This window comes from Pteropus medius, unplaced genomic scaffold (assembly GCF_902729225.1).
Source record: "Pteropus medius unplaced genomic scaffold, Ma_sr-lr_union100, whole genome shotgun sequence".
NCBI lineage: Eukaryota > Metazoa > Chordata > Mammalia > Chiroptera > Pteropodidae > Pteropus > Pteropus medius.
This window is the reverse complement of record NW_024340696.1, coordinates 28,732,454-28,750,170: the sequence shown is the minus strand read 5'-3', so window position 1 is coordinate 28,750,170 and position 17,717 is coordinate 28,732,454. Positions and strand designations below refer to the sequence as shown.

Genomic DNA, 17,717 nt, shown 5'->3' with positions numbered 1-17,717 from the left:
GCTCTGTGCCCTTCCTACATACATGGCCCTAAGCATCTCTTCCATATGGCTATTCCTGTTATATCTTTTATGATAAACCAGTGATCCTAGTAAGTAAAATGTTTTTCTGAGTTCTGTGAACCACTCTAGCAAATTAATCAAACCCAAGAGGAGGTTGTTGAAACCTCTGATCTATACAGCCAGGTCAGCCAGAAGCACAGGTGACAATGGGGACTTGGTAGGGGAGAGCAGCTTTATAGCACTGAGTTCTCAATCTGTAGGATCTGATGCTATCTCCAAGCAGATAGGGTCAGAACTGAGTTACTTGTTTGGAGGTGTGGGGAAAAAATACCCTAAAAGAACTGGGCATGATCTGGATCCCAACTAGCCTTGAGCTCCCTTTGATGCTGTTCTCTCTTGCTCACTGCCTTCTAGCCAGGCTGGCCTTCTTTAGTTACTAGAACAGGTGAGCCCTATGTCAGGCTCTGGGCCTTTGCACATGATATTCTTTTTTCCTAGAGCTCTGTTCCCTCATGCTTTTGAAATAGCCAGCTCCTTGTCTCAAAGGTCTCAGCTCACATATCACTTCCTCGGAGATGCCTCCCTGACCACTCCATAGAACCATGTGGCTCCCTGGCCTTGGTGTGTTCTCTATCCCAGGCCTTGGTGTGTTTTTTTCATTGGTCTTATGAAACCTTATTATGATTTGTAATAATTTTATTCGTTTAGGTTTTTTTCCCCCTCTTTAATCCCTCCCACCCCCCAACTTCCACCCCTGACCCACAGATGTTGCCATCTGTCCTTAAGAACTGGATCTCTGAAGGCAGGGTGTCTCCTCCCACGCGCTTGGAGCAAACGCCTGGGGCCTGGGGCCTGGGGCCTGAAGCCTGGGGCACCTGGCGCCCCCGGGGTACAGTCTGTGGCTCCACCTAGGGTGCAAACCCAGGACCTTCTGCTTATAAAGCAGACATGCTAACCACTACACTATGGAGCCACCCCTATTTGTTTACTTTTGTCATCATGTTTTTGGTTTGTATTTTTTAGTAGAAGACCTCAAGTTCCATGAGGACAGGAACACATGTGGTTCATAGTTGTATCCTTATGGTCTAGCACATTCTGTACTTTCGATAAATAATTTTTGAAAGAGGGAGTGGGATGTATGTTGTCTGGTATTTTCTGTTCGTTAAATTTATTTTTAACTATGTGTTGAATAAGAGGAAGAAGACCAAGCCTGGCCTGGCATGGAGTAAAGATAATCTTTCAAGCAGTTTGCTTGTTAGTGGCAACAACTTGATGAGGAAAGTAATCACGTTACCAGAATTTCATCAATCACAGCGCATCCTCTTCTAACTCTGCCCCAAACTCCACCTAGTTCATTAAATGAAGACATCCGAATCTATCCAAACCCTAGTTTCCTTTGTAACAATCCAGCGGCAAAAATCGAAACCCAAGCAATTTTAAAAGTTTTGTAGAGGGGAAGGTTATTCCAACCACCACATATCACAAAGGCTGAACTGTTCAACAAAGGACTACCAAATGGAAATTGGAATCTACCCTAAGTCTCTAACACCAAGCCAGGAGTAAAAAGAGTATTATAATCTCTACATCTAATGTGAAACCAGGATTCGGAGCCATGATTGCCCTTCCTCAGCTGGCCCTAAATACTTCTTAGTTTGAAAAATCCATGGCTACCAGATTGTTGGAACAATGCAATATTAAAATTTCAAAACATCTAAGTTTATGCAAAAGCACAATGACCAACTAATCAAAAATAAAGATATAATGAGTTACAGGAGTTCCATTAACAAATCTACTTCAATAGGTATTTATAATTTTTGTCCCAAAAGTTTCTGGGTTTCTGAACATGTTTAAGGGGGCCAAAAACATTATGTTTGCATATTTCTGATAAATGAATAAAATATGGACAGAACTGGCAAATTATCTCAACAATTAGATCAAGGCTTTAACTCTAAAAGAAATCCAAATATTAGCTTTCCCATTTTTTCTCATTTTGTAACCATAGGTGTGCCTTATTTTAAAAGACCATCGTGCTTCTGAAAGGTTGTGTGCGAAAAATGTTTTGGAAATGGAATCATCTAATATCTAAAGATGCCAGGGATCCTTAAACTGAATTTTGTTTGCCATTTTAACAACTATGTTTGTAATAAAAATATTCACTTTCTCATTCTTCCATCTTTGTAAAAGCAGGTTTTTAAGGCTTATATTTATTTGTCTTACAGGGTTTAAAAAGGATTGTATGCCGTGACCAAGTAGGATTTATCCTACCTGCAAGATTGGCTTTGTATCTGAAAGTCAATCAATGTATTACATCATGCCAAAACATGAAGATCAAAGCCCACAGGATTGTCTCAGTAGATGCAGAAAATGCACTTGACAAAATTGAAAACTGCTTTATGATAAAAACACTTAACAAACAAGGGATAGAAAGGAATTTCTTCAACCTGATACAGGACATCTACGAAAAACTCAGAGTTAACATCATACTTAATGGTGAAAGATGGGGTGCTTTCCACCTAAGATGAAGAATAAGACCAGAATATCTGCTCTCCTCATTTCAATTCAACATCATGCAAGACAGTCTAGCCAGGGCAATTAGGCAAGAATAAGAAATAGAAGGTATCCAGATTGTAAAATAAGACGTAGATCTATTAACTGATGATGAGATCTTGCATATAGAAAATCCTAAGGAATCCATTAAAAACTACTAGAACTAATAAACAAGTTCAGCAAGTTTACAGAATGCAAGAGCGATATACAAATATAAATTGTATTTCTACAGAAGAGTTACAACAAGCAACCAAAAATGAAATAAAGAAAATAACCCGTTTACAATAGCATCAAAAAGAATAGAATACTTAGGACTGACTTTAACGAAAGAAATGTAAAACTTGTACACTAAAAACTACAAAATATCATTAAAAGAAATTAAGGGGGACCTACATAAATGTAAAGACATCCTATATGCATGGATCTGAAATTTTCAAATTGTTAAGATGGAAATACTCCTCAAATTGATTTACAGATTCAACACAATCCTCATCAAAATTATGACTGATTTCTTTGCATAAATTGGCAAGTTTTTCCTAAAATTCATGTGGAAATTAAAGAGCCCCAGAATAGACAGAACAATCTCAAAAAATAACAAAGTCGGAGACTCACATTTCTCCATTTCAGCACTCACTATAATAACCAAGACAGCGTGGTACTGGCATAAAGATAGATATATAGATCAATGAAATAAAAATGAGAGTACAAAAATAACCCCTCATATTTACTGTGAATTTATTTTTGACTAAGGTGTAAAAGAATAGTCTTTTCAACAAATGATGCTAGGACACTAGATATCCATATGTAAAAGAATAAAGTTAGACCCTTTACATCATATCATATACAAAAATATACTCAAAATGAACCTAAATGGAAGAGCTAAAACTCTAAAAATCTTTGAAGAAAACATAGGTATAGGCAGTGGTTTCTTAGGTATGATGTCCAAACACAGTCAACAAAGGAAAAAATTGATAAACTGGACATCATCAAAATTTAAATTTTCAGATCTTCAAAGGACATCAAGAAAGTGAAAAAACAGCTCAGAATAGGAGAAAATATTTGTTAGGCATATATCTAATACGGAACTTGTATCTAGAATATTAAAGAACCCTTACAACTCAGTAATAAAAAGACAAACAACCTAATTAAAAAATGAGCAAAGGACCTAAATAGACATTTTTCCAGGAAGATATACAAATAGCTAATAAGTACATGAAAAGATGCTTAACATAACTGGTCATCAGAGAAATACAAATCAAAACAACAACAAAAAACAAATCTGATTGAAAACAGCTTGTGACATTGTTATTTACTGACAAAGAAGTAACTCTTTTTTTGGCAGGTGAAATAAATTAAATAGCATCCAAAAAACAAGAAAACACAGTGAGATTCCATTTCATATTCATTATGACGGCTATAATAAAAATAAAAAATAACAAGTGTTGGTGAAAATGTGGAGAAATTAGAACCTTCATACACTGTTAGTGGGAATGTAAAATAGTACAGCTGCTGTGAAAAATAGATTAGAGACTCCTCAAAAAGTTAAATATAGAATTGCCATATGATCTAGCATTCATTACCTGGCTCCTAGATATATGCCAAAAAGAATTAAAAACAGATATTCAAACACACACATGTACATGAATGTTCATAGCATCACTATTCATAAGAGCCAAATGGTGAAAACTATCCAAATGTCTATCAATAGGTAAATGAATAAAATGTGGTATATCTATACAATGGAATATTATTCAGCCATAAAAAGGACTAAAGTACTGATACTTGCTACAACATAGATGAACCTTGAAAACATTACGCTAAGTGAAAGGGCTCAATCACAAAAGACTACATATTGTATCATTCCTCTATATGAAATTCCCAGAAAAGACCTACCCATAGAGATAGAAGTGGATTAATCAGAGCAGTGACTTCCTCTCAGGATGATAAAAATGTTCTGAAATTAGATAGTGGTGATGGTTGCGCAACTCTGTGAAATACTAAAATCGCTAAATCATACATTTTAAATGGTGAGTTTTGACATATGAATTATATCTCAACAAAAATTGAAAACAAGATTATGCTTTTTGACAAGTTAGTGGAGAACAGCTATTCTCTGCCACTGGTAAATGAGTTGTCTTCTGCAAGCTGAGGACCCTGAGGATGACAAGAGTTAGAAAAGTAGGCCATAGCACATTCCCTGGAGGCAACTGGGACCTGCTCGAGGAGCCTTGCTTGGGAGTTGCATCTTACTCCTATCTACTAGGCGCCCTTCCCATGATAAAGCTGCCAATAAGTTCCTCCTGTTGATGACCCTAAATCTACTGCTCTTTTATATAAGAAATTGAGAATAATATGCTTTACTGAAGTAATATGTGACAAAACTATATACTGCTAAAAATACACCTGCACTCTCACCTGATAATTACAGTAGCATGTAGGCAAGGACTGAAAGAGATCATGGACGGATGAAAGCAATAGGTTTCTTACAACTGTGGGATGATCTTCTCCTTCTCTTTCTCTTCTCATTCCTCCTCCTCTTTCTCCTTCTTCTGTTCCTTTTTTTCTTAAGTTATAATAAGTAATTACATAATTTAGTCTTCTAATAGATTTTCCAATTGTGTAATCGCATCTTTTATCTGGGCTAATACTTTGATAGGTATCATTTAATTTCAAATCAGTATTATTATTTTTAAATGGGCAGATGTAGGTAAATTCTGAAAGATTATCTCCATTTTTATTATATTCTCACACTTCCTGGTACACTAACTATAGAAGATATCATTTGAATGAAACAAGATAACACATCTTTCCTTCTTTTCCCAGCCTTTCAAGGAATACTTGAATGCTTTCTAAAACCTAGACTTAGTAGGAAAAGGAAATATTTTTCTATCAATTGCCTTATAAATTAGTGCAGCTGGTTTATAAGCTGGATTTATATTTGCTGAACAATTCACTTGGAGAAACTTAAGTCATGAGTTTGGTTCCAGATCCATCTAGTTGTTGTTATTCACGTTAGTATAAAATGTCTAGCAAAAAAAAAAAAAAAAAGGAAGAAAACAAAACTTCAACAGAAAATAACTAAAACTGTCATTTTTCCTCTCCCCAATTGTTCCACTACTAAAAGGTTAGATTGAACCAAAACTTTTCTCCAACTAATTTCCATTAATTGGTCATATTTATGTCTTGAAATTTCATAGAATAATTGTAATCCCTTTTCTTCCTGAGTGTTTTTCAAATATTTGGAGACAACTATTACTTCCTTAAGTCAAACTTTTTCCTTTCTCAAAGATTTTGCACTGGCAGTTCCCAGTTCCTGGAATGTGCTCCCCCAAATCTTCATACACTGCTTCCTTCTCAACATTCAGGACTCAGCTCCATCATGTCACCTTTACAGAGAGATCTTCCTTTGTCATTCTAGCTAAAGTAGACCCTTCTTAGCCACTTTCCATCTGTTCTGTTTTATTGTCCTTTTATCATTTATCGCTTTGTAAACTTATCCTTTTTGTTTGCGTGTTTTACTGCCTCTTTCCCTCCACAAGAATTAGAGCCTCCTGGCATCCGGGCCCATCTCTCTTGTTCATTCAGTTCCTAGTAGAACTGTGTGTTCAGTATGACGCAGCTATTCCACTCCTAGATATCTACCTAAAAGAAATGAAAACCTTTGTCTATATAAAAACTCATAACACAAATGTTCATAGCAGCTTTTTCATAATAGCCCGAATCTGGAAACAACCCAAATATCCATAAACAAACAAAATGTGGCACATTCATGATGGAATACTACTCAGCAATAAACTCCTGATAGGTGCGGCAAGATGTATAAGCCTCAAAATCTTCATGCTGAGTGAAAGATTCCAGTCATAAGAGTCCTCTTCTATTTATATAAAATTCTAGAAAATGTTAATTGATTTATAGTGACAGAATGCAGATCAGTGGTTGTCTGGGGCTTGTGGTAGAGGAAGAATGAACTACAAAGCCATAAGAAATCTTTCTGGGGTGATGAAAATGTTCCTATTTTTATTGTGCCAGTGTTTTCATGGACATATACAAATGTCAAAACTCACCAAATCACATACTTTAAATGGATATACTTTATTATACATGAATTATATTTCAATTAAGCTGATAAAAACAAGTTTGTTTAGTGAATGCCTTTCCCCCTGGTAAATCATTTCTGCCTTGAAGAGGTTCAGAACAGTCCTCCCCAAGATGTGCCACCTGGTAATATGGCTTATTTTGAGCTGAAAGCAATCGAAGACCCTGGAGGCTCACAAGAAACTTACCTCTCCCTTAAAGAATTTAAATCAGGTGACTTATCCATAATGAGAATTATCACCAGAGATCACTTTTTATAACATATCTATAATAAGGGCAGGGCGAACTTCTAATTACCGAATATCTGCTCTTCTTATCATCCTGCAAATGACCTTCCTTCCCTCTGAAGCCCCAAGGTGCCTTACCCCATCCCTTAGCTATAAATATAAATATCACCATTACCCCATTTGCCCTTTCTATTTCTGAACCTTTTGAGTATGTGGGGTTTCTGACTCATGTATATGAGATTCCCATATGTACATATGTAATTAAATTTGGTCATTTTTCTCTTATTAATCTGTCTCATGTCAATTAGATTATTAGATCAGCCAGAAGAACTTAGAGCATAAGTTTCTCTCTCCCCCGTAACCTCATCTGGCAAGGTTTGGAGATGTTCATCACCTTCATCACAACTTCCAAACATACTCCAGGTAGCTCAAGTTCCTCCAAGTGTGGTTCCCAGAACTGGAACAAATACTGTAGATGTGGCTTGAGCAGATTTGAGTACATGGGTCTCTGTTACCTCCACTTTTTTATTACTAAAATGTATATGAGGCTTTGCTGTTTTCAGACTTTCTTGTCTATCTCATGTATACTATTTCAGTCAACCTGAAAATTCTACTTACATCGGTGCAGCTTAAATGTCTGTGGACCTTTCTGGAAGTCTGCTCACACTGATGACTGACATTGGGTTTGTTTCCCAACTATAGAAACATGCCTCCCTTATCATACGTTCATATTTTCCCTTCTAGGTACTGAATTTTTCATTTATCTTACTATATTTCTCCAATTGGCTTCAGTTAACCTTCCCAGCCTGTCAAGATATTTTATATTTATGACATATAATATTCTTACTGCTTTGTGTAATCCACAAATGTCACGTCTTCTTTAAGTGGAAGATACAATTAAGTAGACAAAGGTCAAAAACAGAGTACTGAGGCTGACCAATAAAGATTTCCTTTGCAGATGTCTCTGATTTATTCATCATTCATTAGAACTCTTTGGGTACAGTAGTCCTTCAAATTGCTTTGAACTGGCCTAACTGCTTTTTTAGTTATATCGCATTTGACTCACAAGAATACCTTAAGAGGCTTAGATGTCATGGGAATCCACTAGACTAGAAATTAAAAGGCAGTGGTTCTAGGCCCAGCTTTACTTTTTAGCTGTATAACTTCAGACAAGTTACTTAATCTCTGAGCCTGTTTCGTCAACCAGAAATTATATATAATGACACCTATACTATGCCTCTTACAGGATATTTTAAATATCAAATAAAATGAGCATGTGAAAATGTTTTCCAAAACTATTTCTGTGCAAACATATAGATCACATTGTTCATAATACCAAAAGAAAACGACATTAATGCCCAACAGAATAACTAAATAGTCTAACACACCCCTAACAATCAAATATTACGTACCTGTCAAAAAATGGTGTTTTCAAAACAATGATGACAGGAAAATGCCTATAGTATAACATCAATTTTAAAGAGTAGGGCACCTAACAGATAACCCTACTACTAATGGGCTAATGACTGAAGGGGATACAAAGGGCTTCTGTGGGTCTTAACAATATTTCTATTTCTTGATAATGGTTAGACAATGTGTTCACTTTGTAAAATTCATCATTTACTCATCTGAGCACTGTCCTGTATGTGGGAATTCATTTAAGAAAATTGTACTTTAAAAAATTTACTTTTTTTTAAAGCAGAGCTCCAAAATATAGTAAGTCTCATTTTAAGAACTTATATTTTTAAAAAGTGGCAAGACATACAGTAAAATGTTAATAGATGGTATCTCTGGATGGTGAGATTACAGGTGACTTTTACTTTCTTCTCTGTAACCTTCTCTTCAATATCCAGAAAAATGATTTATTTTATAATTAGGGGAAAAACATCAAATTTGTATTTGAAATAAAATGCTTTCTAAACTGTAAATATATACAACATAAGGCATTCTTCTAACACAATGCCTGAAACATGTTTGAGAAATATAGAGTGAATGATTACTCCCTTATATACCAGGAAAGTACTCCTTTTCAAAAAAAGAAGAGTAAAAGGAACAATGGCAGCTGTCTCTCCTGTATTCGCCTGGGGCCACACAGCTAAATCTTTCTCCGTGTGCCTCTTGGGCCTCCTGAGCTGCTGACCCTCCGCAGGCACCCAGGCTAAGCAATTGTTCCCAGCCTCCCTTGATGTTAGGTGTGGACCTGCGACAGAGATCTAGCCAAGGAATCTGAGCAGAAGGGATATGCATCACCCCCAACCCTGACTCCTAACAACTCTCACAAACATCCTTCATGCCCTTTCCATCCTTTTTGGCCTGCAGCAAATGAGTGCAGAAAACTTGGAAGCTGCAAGTTGAACACAGCAGAGCCATAAGACTGAAGGAGACTGGATCCACGAACCAACACTTGGAACCAAGAGCTTCCTGCCACAGCAGCATCCATTTGGGCTTTACACAAGAGAGAACTTGAGCTATTCTTCTTGGTATCCCTGACGGTCAGCATGCCATCTGAGACATTGTTACTCAATAAATAATCACTGAATCGATCAAGAAAAATGTAAAGAATGGATCAGTCCAACAGCAGACATGATTAGAAATAATAAATTCCACAACAATGAAGATATTAAAAAAAAAAACTAAACTCTTAGCTCCCAGAAAACTCATGCTGGCTCCTAGCAATGACTACTACAATTTCTAAGAGCTTGCAAGCCGCCTACCTAGTGATTCTTCCCAAAATGTTGCCAGGGCCAAATCTAGAGGGTAACTACCTGTGTCTCACTCTATTTTCCCACGATTTCTTCAAAACTGATTGTTCTCGTCTGGGATTGAGGCTCCAAGTCATTTCAATCATACAGGCGCTTTCCGTACCGTATCTCACTCACCTTGAAGTTAGTATAGAAATACCCTCTGGAGCTACTCATCATGGAACCATAGTGGCTCGGCTCTACTCATTTCCAAGAATGGAAATCATGTAAGAATTCTGCCATCTAGGATTATACCACCTGCCTTATCAGGACCCTTAAAAAAAAAATTCTTTGTCATACTACTACAAACAAAACAAAGCCTCATTTATTTCCTTAGCATCTCCAGGAAAATGTTGAGAACTACCACTCCTAACACTAGAGAACCATACCACTAATTGATCTTACCCATGGTTTTATGCCTTCTTTAATCGGGTCCTTGTCCTTTCAATTTTATCTGAGCACTCGGAGAGCTTCGAGAGATGTCAGTTTCTTTTAATGTCACGACTCCCCACCACACACGCACTGCACTGCCTGTCACTACCTTCCACTTTTGAAGAGCCCTCATGCCACCTGAGCTTAATCTTTCTCCAAGGTCTCCCAGTATGAAGGATGGTGCTGGGGGCAACACTCAAACACATGTGACATAGACTAGCTTTAAGTGATGAGCCAAATAAATGGAGATGGGATCTCATGGGGATAGTAATGAATTCTCATGTTCTTTCCCCCTGTGCCATAACCCCAAGCTCCCTTTGAGAGAAAGATCCAGAGGTGCTATTGCAGGTTACCACCTAAAGCGATGTCGGGTCACCTTGCCATCAGCTTTGTCAAGTGACTCTGGGGAACTAGCTAAAGGATTGGGAAAAATAAACCTCTCAAGCTGATGAATACAAATCTTCCAGGTCCATTTCAAATGTACCAGTTAAATAGGCTGTGCTTTGCCCTCCAGGCATCTTTCTGAGTTCACTTGCACTGTTAGGGAGGGAGGGAGGGGTTAACTGAACACAGCCTCAACTCTAACTCTGGTTGCAGGTCCCTTCCTGACCTGGTGTCCATAGATAGTGCCTCTACAACCTCGAGTTCCAGCTGAGTGGGAGGGCATGCCCCACAGAGCCAACACCTGCCACTCTGCTTCTAGTTGAGCCCTCAGAAACCCAGCTTTGAGCTGGAGGAATCTGTCTCAATCCAGTAAAGTACTCAAAGCTCAGGGGCTTTGATCTTTACTTGGCAAAAGCCCTAACTGCTAAATACCTAGAAGCTTTGCCATTTCCTCTTTATCTGCCTTCTTTCAAACTAGCCCCAGCCCTGCTTAGTAGCAAAGGCCTGCACAGTGCCAGGCCTTTCTCCCTGTTTGGAATATGCCCAGAGTGTATGTAAAGAGTAGGATGGGGGTGAGATGGGTTAGGGGAGGGAGGGGGGAAGCTGTTTAAAGGAAGAAGCAGAAAAAGAACAATTAAAATGTGTTGGTTATCTACAAAGAAAGGCCTACCTTACATTTATGCCATATTTTAAAACTTTTTCCGAAAGGGCTTTGAAATGGAAAAAGTGCTAAAAGGCTCCAATTCAACCAAGGCAGTTAAAATTCCTAACATGGCCCACTTTGGGTGGTACAGGAAACACAGTGATATCTTTGCTGGTTTTAAACTTGAACAACTCAAATTGTTGGTATGAGAAAAAAATAACATTTAAAAGCAAGTTGACTTTCTTCTCACAGCTAGCATAAACCTCAAGCCACCAAGCCCATTTTGTCTTGTTCACAGCAGCTTATTTCAATGGATATAATATTCCATACAATTTCATAATGTATATATGCTAGGATATATTTGCATTCAATGCAGTTAGGGAATGTTTTGACCATTTCTGTAATCTATTGAAAGTGTATTAAGGACATAATGAAAACCCTGTATTTTTGCAGGTTCTTAATTTTACAATGGACCAAGCACTGATAATTGTAATTTCATTAAAAAGAAACCAACCTTCCCTTGTTGTCAAATTTTAGCAGTGGTTTTAACTTCTTGTTTTAAAGCTTCTTCGAACCCTTTCCTGGCCCAACCCTCTAGGGGTAAGGGAAGCAAAATGGCTAAAAATATAAATGAGATCAGAAGAAGCTAGGTAATCAGGTAACTAAAAGCTGACTCAGGTCAGTTTTGTTTCCCCCTTCCTTTTTTGACTTGGGTAACAACACCTGTACTTTGGATTATGTTCTATATCAAGAAAAGAAATATCTGCACTTAAATTATAAAAAGGAACCATATTTCATGAAATCATATATAGCTTGGCATTAGTATTAACATCCTAGAAAAAAGACAAGTTTGGTATTAAAAAAAAAAATCTCTAATCTGCTTTCTTCATCTACCAAAATCCAAAGTAAAACAAAACAATTTACCACCGCTACTAGAATACATATTCTCCAATTTACATATATGTATTCTAAAGTTCAAGGACAAGTGATAATTAAAATGTACGTCCCACAAAAAGTGATATAAATGGTGGATCAAGGGCTCCAGACTTTTTTATAATTAGAAAAAGGCTTTTCAACGAAGTCTTTGAATTCTATTTCAGTAATACTATGTAATAATACTTCTCTTAGTGAAGAGGATATACTTACTGGATACTATCTGAAATAAAAATTACATAGGAAACAGAATGATCCATTAACAAATCTCAAACAAGAGGGTATTGATTAAAATAACTTCATTAAGACAGTATCCCACATACAGAAAATGTGGCTATCTCTACATTAGCACTGAATGGCTGGGGTAGGTCTTCCTGGTGGAGAGGGGTCAAGGTGTGGCAGGGTCCTGCCTGTAAGTGGCTGGTGAGAGAGACTCATTGCTTTGGCTCCTCCTGAATCACCATCTTCATTAGCTTTTGCTAGAGTCAGGGGTCAGGCACTGGGGAAGGACTATGAATCCCTCATTTCTGATGCCCCTTCTATAGCTCCTCTTCTCCCCAACTATTGTCCATCTACTTGCAGATGGCACGATATGAATCATTTTAGCCCTCTCTCCCCATTTAGACATAAAACACAAATATCTCCTTCAGATCTAAAACTGTGTGGTTTTTGGTTAAATACATAATCAAGCAACAAGTGTAAATGAGTGATTCTAGCTCCTTCTTTTGTATGGAGGAGATTAGCCATCCGGAAAAGGATAGGGAGAGGGAAGACTAAAAAAATGGGTTTACAAGAGAAAGAAAAGGATACAAAAGGTAAAATTGAGGCTATAGCTTTTGCTTACTGCCAGCAAACTCAAGTAAATGCATGAACATCTAGGAATGCCAAAACTCCTTGACATGAAATTGAAAACAAAAGCATTTCTACTTCATGTAACATATTATCATTTATGTTCTATTTGTGTCTTTATAACATAATTGGCTTGCACTTGTATAAAGGAACTTCTTTACCAGGGATTCAATCAATTTAGAAAAAAGAAGTATACAACACTATGAGGAGGAAGTAGAAAGCTTCTTCCCATTTTCCTAGGCACAGGGCCAGTCTTCATGAAAATTTCAAAACATACTGTTTGGCTTTGGCTTACTCCTACTCAGTATGCAAACACCCGGGTTTTTTGTGTGACCTTTAGCTACCTAGTATCCTAAAGTACCCTGTGTCTTAAAACCTACCCATTCTTTCCTCACATCTATCTCTATCAAAACTTTCTTTCTCATCTACGACCATGCCACCCTGAACGTGCCCAATCTTGTCTGATCTTGGAAGCTAAGCAGGGTTGGGCCTGGTTAGTACTTGGATAGGAGACTACCTAGGAATACCAGGTGCTGTAGGTGTAAAACACAAAACAAAACAAAACAAACTTCCTTTCTCACAGAGGAGGGTAGGGCTCCAATTTGTAGCAGAAATCTCTTATTAAAATAATCAACAGTAAGGTAATATGTCAATGATCAGGTATCTTTCTTAGAGATCTACATTTTATGTCACAAAGCTTAAAATCTCAAACTAATAACTGATAGAATTTCAGGCAAAATAACTGAAAAGTAAAAAATAAAAGCCGGGTTGTAGGTCTATGTTGGAAGATGGAATTAACTTTCCAGGTAGGTCATACTGAGTGTGTATACAGTTCCTTTGGGCCATTTTACTTTGCATGACTCCTCCCTTTATCTAAAGCTTAACCCCAAAATTCTCAGATACCTATGTTTATTCTGGAGATCCCTCCTCCCTCACCCACCCAATGAGACAGCAGACTAGACTTTGCAGGGGGCGGACAGAGGGAAATGTATCACAGAGTAAAAATGGCACGCAAGGGTAGGTCTCAAGTAAGAGGCTTACTTTCAACCTAATAGGACATTACTGTTCATAATATATATAATATATAGTTTAGGCAAATTATCATGCTAGAAAAATATACAGTAAAATCTTATAAGAAACTCTGATATGACTGATGATAATTCTCTTAAGTAAACAGACTACAATAAAACTGTAGTTTTCAGTTAAATTCCATTATTTTTTTTTAATTCTCTTTGATTTTTTCTCCTGATCTTCTGTTATCCTTTCTGCAGGTCGTTTCTTCAATCCCTTCATTTTTCTGGTTTGTAGTTTGCTTAGGTCTTGCTTCTGCATATGAATCCTTCCATAAGTTGTACCAAAAGTATCATGGGAGATATTTTTCTTCTTCTTTGGCTATAAAACAAGAATATATATATTTAACGGTTTCTATTATCATGAACTGGTAAAAATCTAGTGTACAACTACCTTACTAAAAATTTCCATTAGTGAACACCGCTTCAATGACACAGAGTATATAGCCCTCACAGACCTTTCTTCTCAAACTCAAGTATACATACAAATCCTCTGCAGATGTTGCTAAAATGCAGATTCTAATTCAGTAGGTCTAAAATAGGACCTGAGATGCAGCATTTCTAACAATTCCCAGGAAAATTGTCAGATCACACTTTGAGACACAACATTACAGACTACACTAACCATTGACATGCACTGAGAGAATTTCCTGTGTTTAGCTTAAGGTATTGTGACTATCATTTCAATCTTTACTGGCATTCCAGAGAGAACTTGTTTTTTAAAACAGTTCTAAAGTCAAAATACATTTTATGTAAGTGTGGGTTATACATCCTGTGCGCTAAATCTCCAGTCTTCGCAATGGACCAAACAATTCCTTTTGCTGAAAAAATGGCAGTCTTGGCTACCAGAAAGCTCTCAGCCATAGCTGACGTCTGGTTTCTATAAATCTTTTATCATCCTTTATGGTTGGCTTATTTGCTTCTCCCTCCTCTTCTTGGCCCCGAGAGTTTAATTTTATCTATTTTATTGATCTCTTTATGTCTTTTAATATATGCTGAAAATCTTTTTTGGAAAGAGTAAAATATACAAATAAATATGGCACCAATCTACAAGTCATGTACCTTGAGGGCTTTTGGCATTTTCATGGATAACTTATAAAGGTCATCTGATGCCAGATGTGTCCTCCTCAGAACCAGATCCAATGAGGGTCCCATCTCTTCCAATTCAATCCGTGGTGTTCTGCAACCAGATTTCTTCAACAGCAACCTTCATGAAATATGACAAAGAAATGTTGCTCTGACTTTGGTCAAAATCCTATCCTCACCAAATATTTGTGTTCAAGAGAATTACAGTTCCATAAAATGACATAAAAATCTTTAGAAGGGCTAAGCTTCTTAAATACTTTATATATTTAGGCCACGTGCATTCTTTGGTTCTTTGATTTTTGAAAATCAAAAATAAAAGTATATACTATTATTAAGAAATACCAAGCGAGATAGACAATTCTTCTAAGAAATGGAATCTTTTGATCTGACTTCATCTTACATAAGATTTACATAAGCATAAAAATAATTTTAATTGGGTCTTGAAACATTATTGTTTCTCTAAGACCTATTCAGAATCAACTTTTCTCCACAGCATGGACATTTACTGATATCTATAGACTGGAAAGAACTTTAAAATCTTAATATAACAAAGCCACAACTTCCTGGGTACCATATGTCCAAATAGCTCTGGATCTGGAAACACGAGAGAAAGAGAGCAAGGAAGAGGGGAGACTGGAAAATTCTTTTTTGTGATACCACAAAAACAGCTGAAAGACTGAAGACTATGTAAGGTGACTCAATTATGTAAGGCCAGATCTCCACATGGAAACAAATAATTGAATAACAATGTTTATAAAAAAATCAGCCTTTTCACACAAAAGCTAGATTGCGATACTGAGAGAAGAAAAAGAAGAGGAAGGCACAATAAGGAATACCCAAGAGAGCAGCAAACGCTAGGAAGAAGTGTGTATGCCAAAGCTCATTAAGAGCCCTTTGGGCCCTAAGTGCATCACATGCAGACAGATGGCCAATCAATACAGTCCAAATACAGGAGGTGCACTTAGGAAGAGTCACAGTGATAAATACGCTGTATCAGACACAGTAATTTACACTCAACTGAACAAGACAAAAAAAAAAAATCTAAAAAACAAAAACTACAAGCCTAGGATATGTAAAAAGCTAAAGTGTTAAAACAAAAGAAGGTATACTATCATCAAAAGATAAAATGAATATCAGTATGGGACTTGAAGGGAGCAAGCACAGAGAAAAGAGCCTAAAAGAGAGCTCGTAGGCCACGTTCTCCACATGGTTCCAGGAGAAGAGACCTGAGTCAATGCCTATCTCAGGTTCACTGAGGGGGGAAATATTTTTAGAAGCTAAAGTTGGCTGGTTCACGGCATCATCCTGAAGAGCTAATTTAAAGTATATAGGGCAGTGAACATTTGACTCTGTCATATCACACATACTTCTGCATATGCATCCACATTTTCAGTACCTCCAAATAAATGATATTCACAATGCTGAACTCATATCAAGATTAGTATCTCAATAAACACATTAAGAAAATACATGTCCAGTTGCCTACTTAAAAAATCAGGGAAATTATATATAAAATGGCAGCTCATGGCATGTCTGATGGATTCAGATCGCCCAACTATCACTGTATGTGGCAAAACTCCTCTAAAGCACCTTTTTATTTATAGAAGTGTCTTAGCATACATAATTAAGATTACTTCCAAATAACTATATATGTTGCTATTTATCGAAAAACTGAGTTACAGAGCCATACTGTCTATGTAAATGACCTAATCTTAATCACTTCACTGAGCATGTTTACTGACATCAAATTGACAGAAAAAGAAGGAAATGGTCTCCAGTTTTCAGTTCTCTGCATATGGTTTCTGGTGATTGGTCTATCACCCTTTTTCTTAATTAAGCTTTTAATAGTGATATCCAGAATCTATAATAATCACTTGTTAATCATTTAAAAAAACAACCTGTTTACTCTTCCTCCGAGAAAGTATATTAATAAAGAATTTATAAATGATTTTTGTGATCATGCCAAGCAAAAGGAAAACACTATTAGATATCAACTCATTAAAAACAAATACCTAAAACCATTTCCTTCACCTTCATCCCATTATACACATTGCAGTTTTTATTTTTTAAAGATAGTTAGTCCCCCTTATCCATGGTTTCACTTTCCACAGTTTCAGTTACCCATGGTCAACTGTGGTCAGAAAATATTAAATAATTCCAGAAATAAACAATTCATAAGTTTTAAATTGCATGTTGTTCTGAGTAGCATGATGAAAGCTCATGCTGCCCGGCTGTGTCCTGCTCAGAACACGAATCATCCCTTTGTCCAGAGTATCCATGCTGTACACACACCCCACCCGTTAGTCACGTAGTAGCTGTCTCGGTCATCAGATCGACTCAAGGTTTTTCAGTGCTTGCGTTCAAGTAACCTTTATTTTACTTAGTAATGGCCCCAAAGTGCAAGAGTAATGATGCGAGCAACTCAAATGTGCCAAAGAGAAGCCATAAAGTGCTTCCTTTAAGTGAAAATGTAAAAGGTTCTCCACTTAATAAAGAAAAAAATATCATATGTTGAGGTTTCTAAGATCTACAATAAGAATGAATCTTGAATCCATGAAATTATAAAAGAAAAAAAATCTGTGCTAGTATTTTTTTTAATTAAGCTTACTGGGATAACACTGGTTAATACAATTATATAATTTTCCAGTGTACATTATAATTTGACATCTGTATATTCTATTGTGTTTACCACCCAAAGTCCAGTTTCCTT

The 17,717-nt window shown here is 36.8% G+C and overlaps 1 protein-coding gene and 1 pseudogene across 1 annotated transcript in view; one reads left to right on the top strand and one right to left on the bottom strand.

Annotated features, from left to right (window-relative positions):
* Window positions 1–12,929: 12,929 nt before the first annotated feature.
* The window catches only part of RPF2 (ribosome production factor 2 homolog), a 31,113-nt gene continuing 26,325 nt past the window's right edge, over window positions 12,930–17,717 (bottom strand). Inside the window, exons 8-9 of the mRNA XM_039871843.1 lie at window positions 14,984–15,128; window positions 12,930–14,243 (exon numbers count right to left, since the gene is read on the bottom strand). Of these exons, the coding sequence (XP_039727777.1) occupies window positions 14,064–14,243; window positions 14,984–15,128 (325 nt within the window). The 3' untranslated portion in view covers window positions 12,930–14,063. The remainder of the gene's footprint in view (window positions 14,244–14,983; window positions 15,129–17,717) is intronic.
* Window positions 13,275–13,393, top strand: LOC120610614 (uncharacterized; annotated as a pseudogene).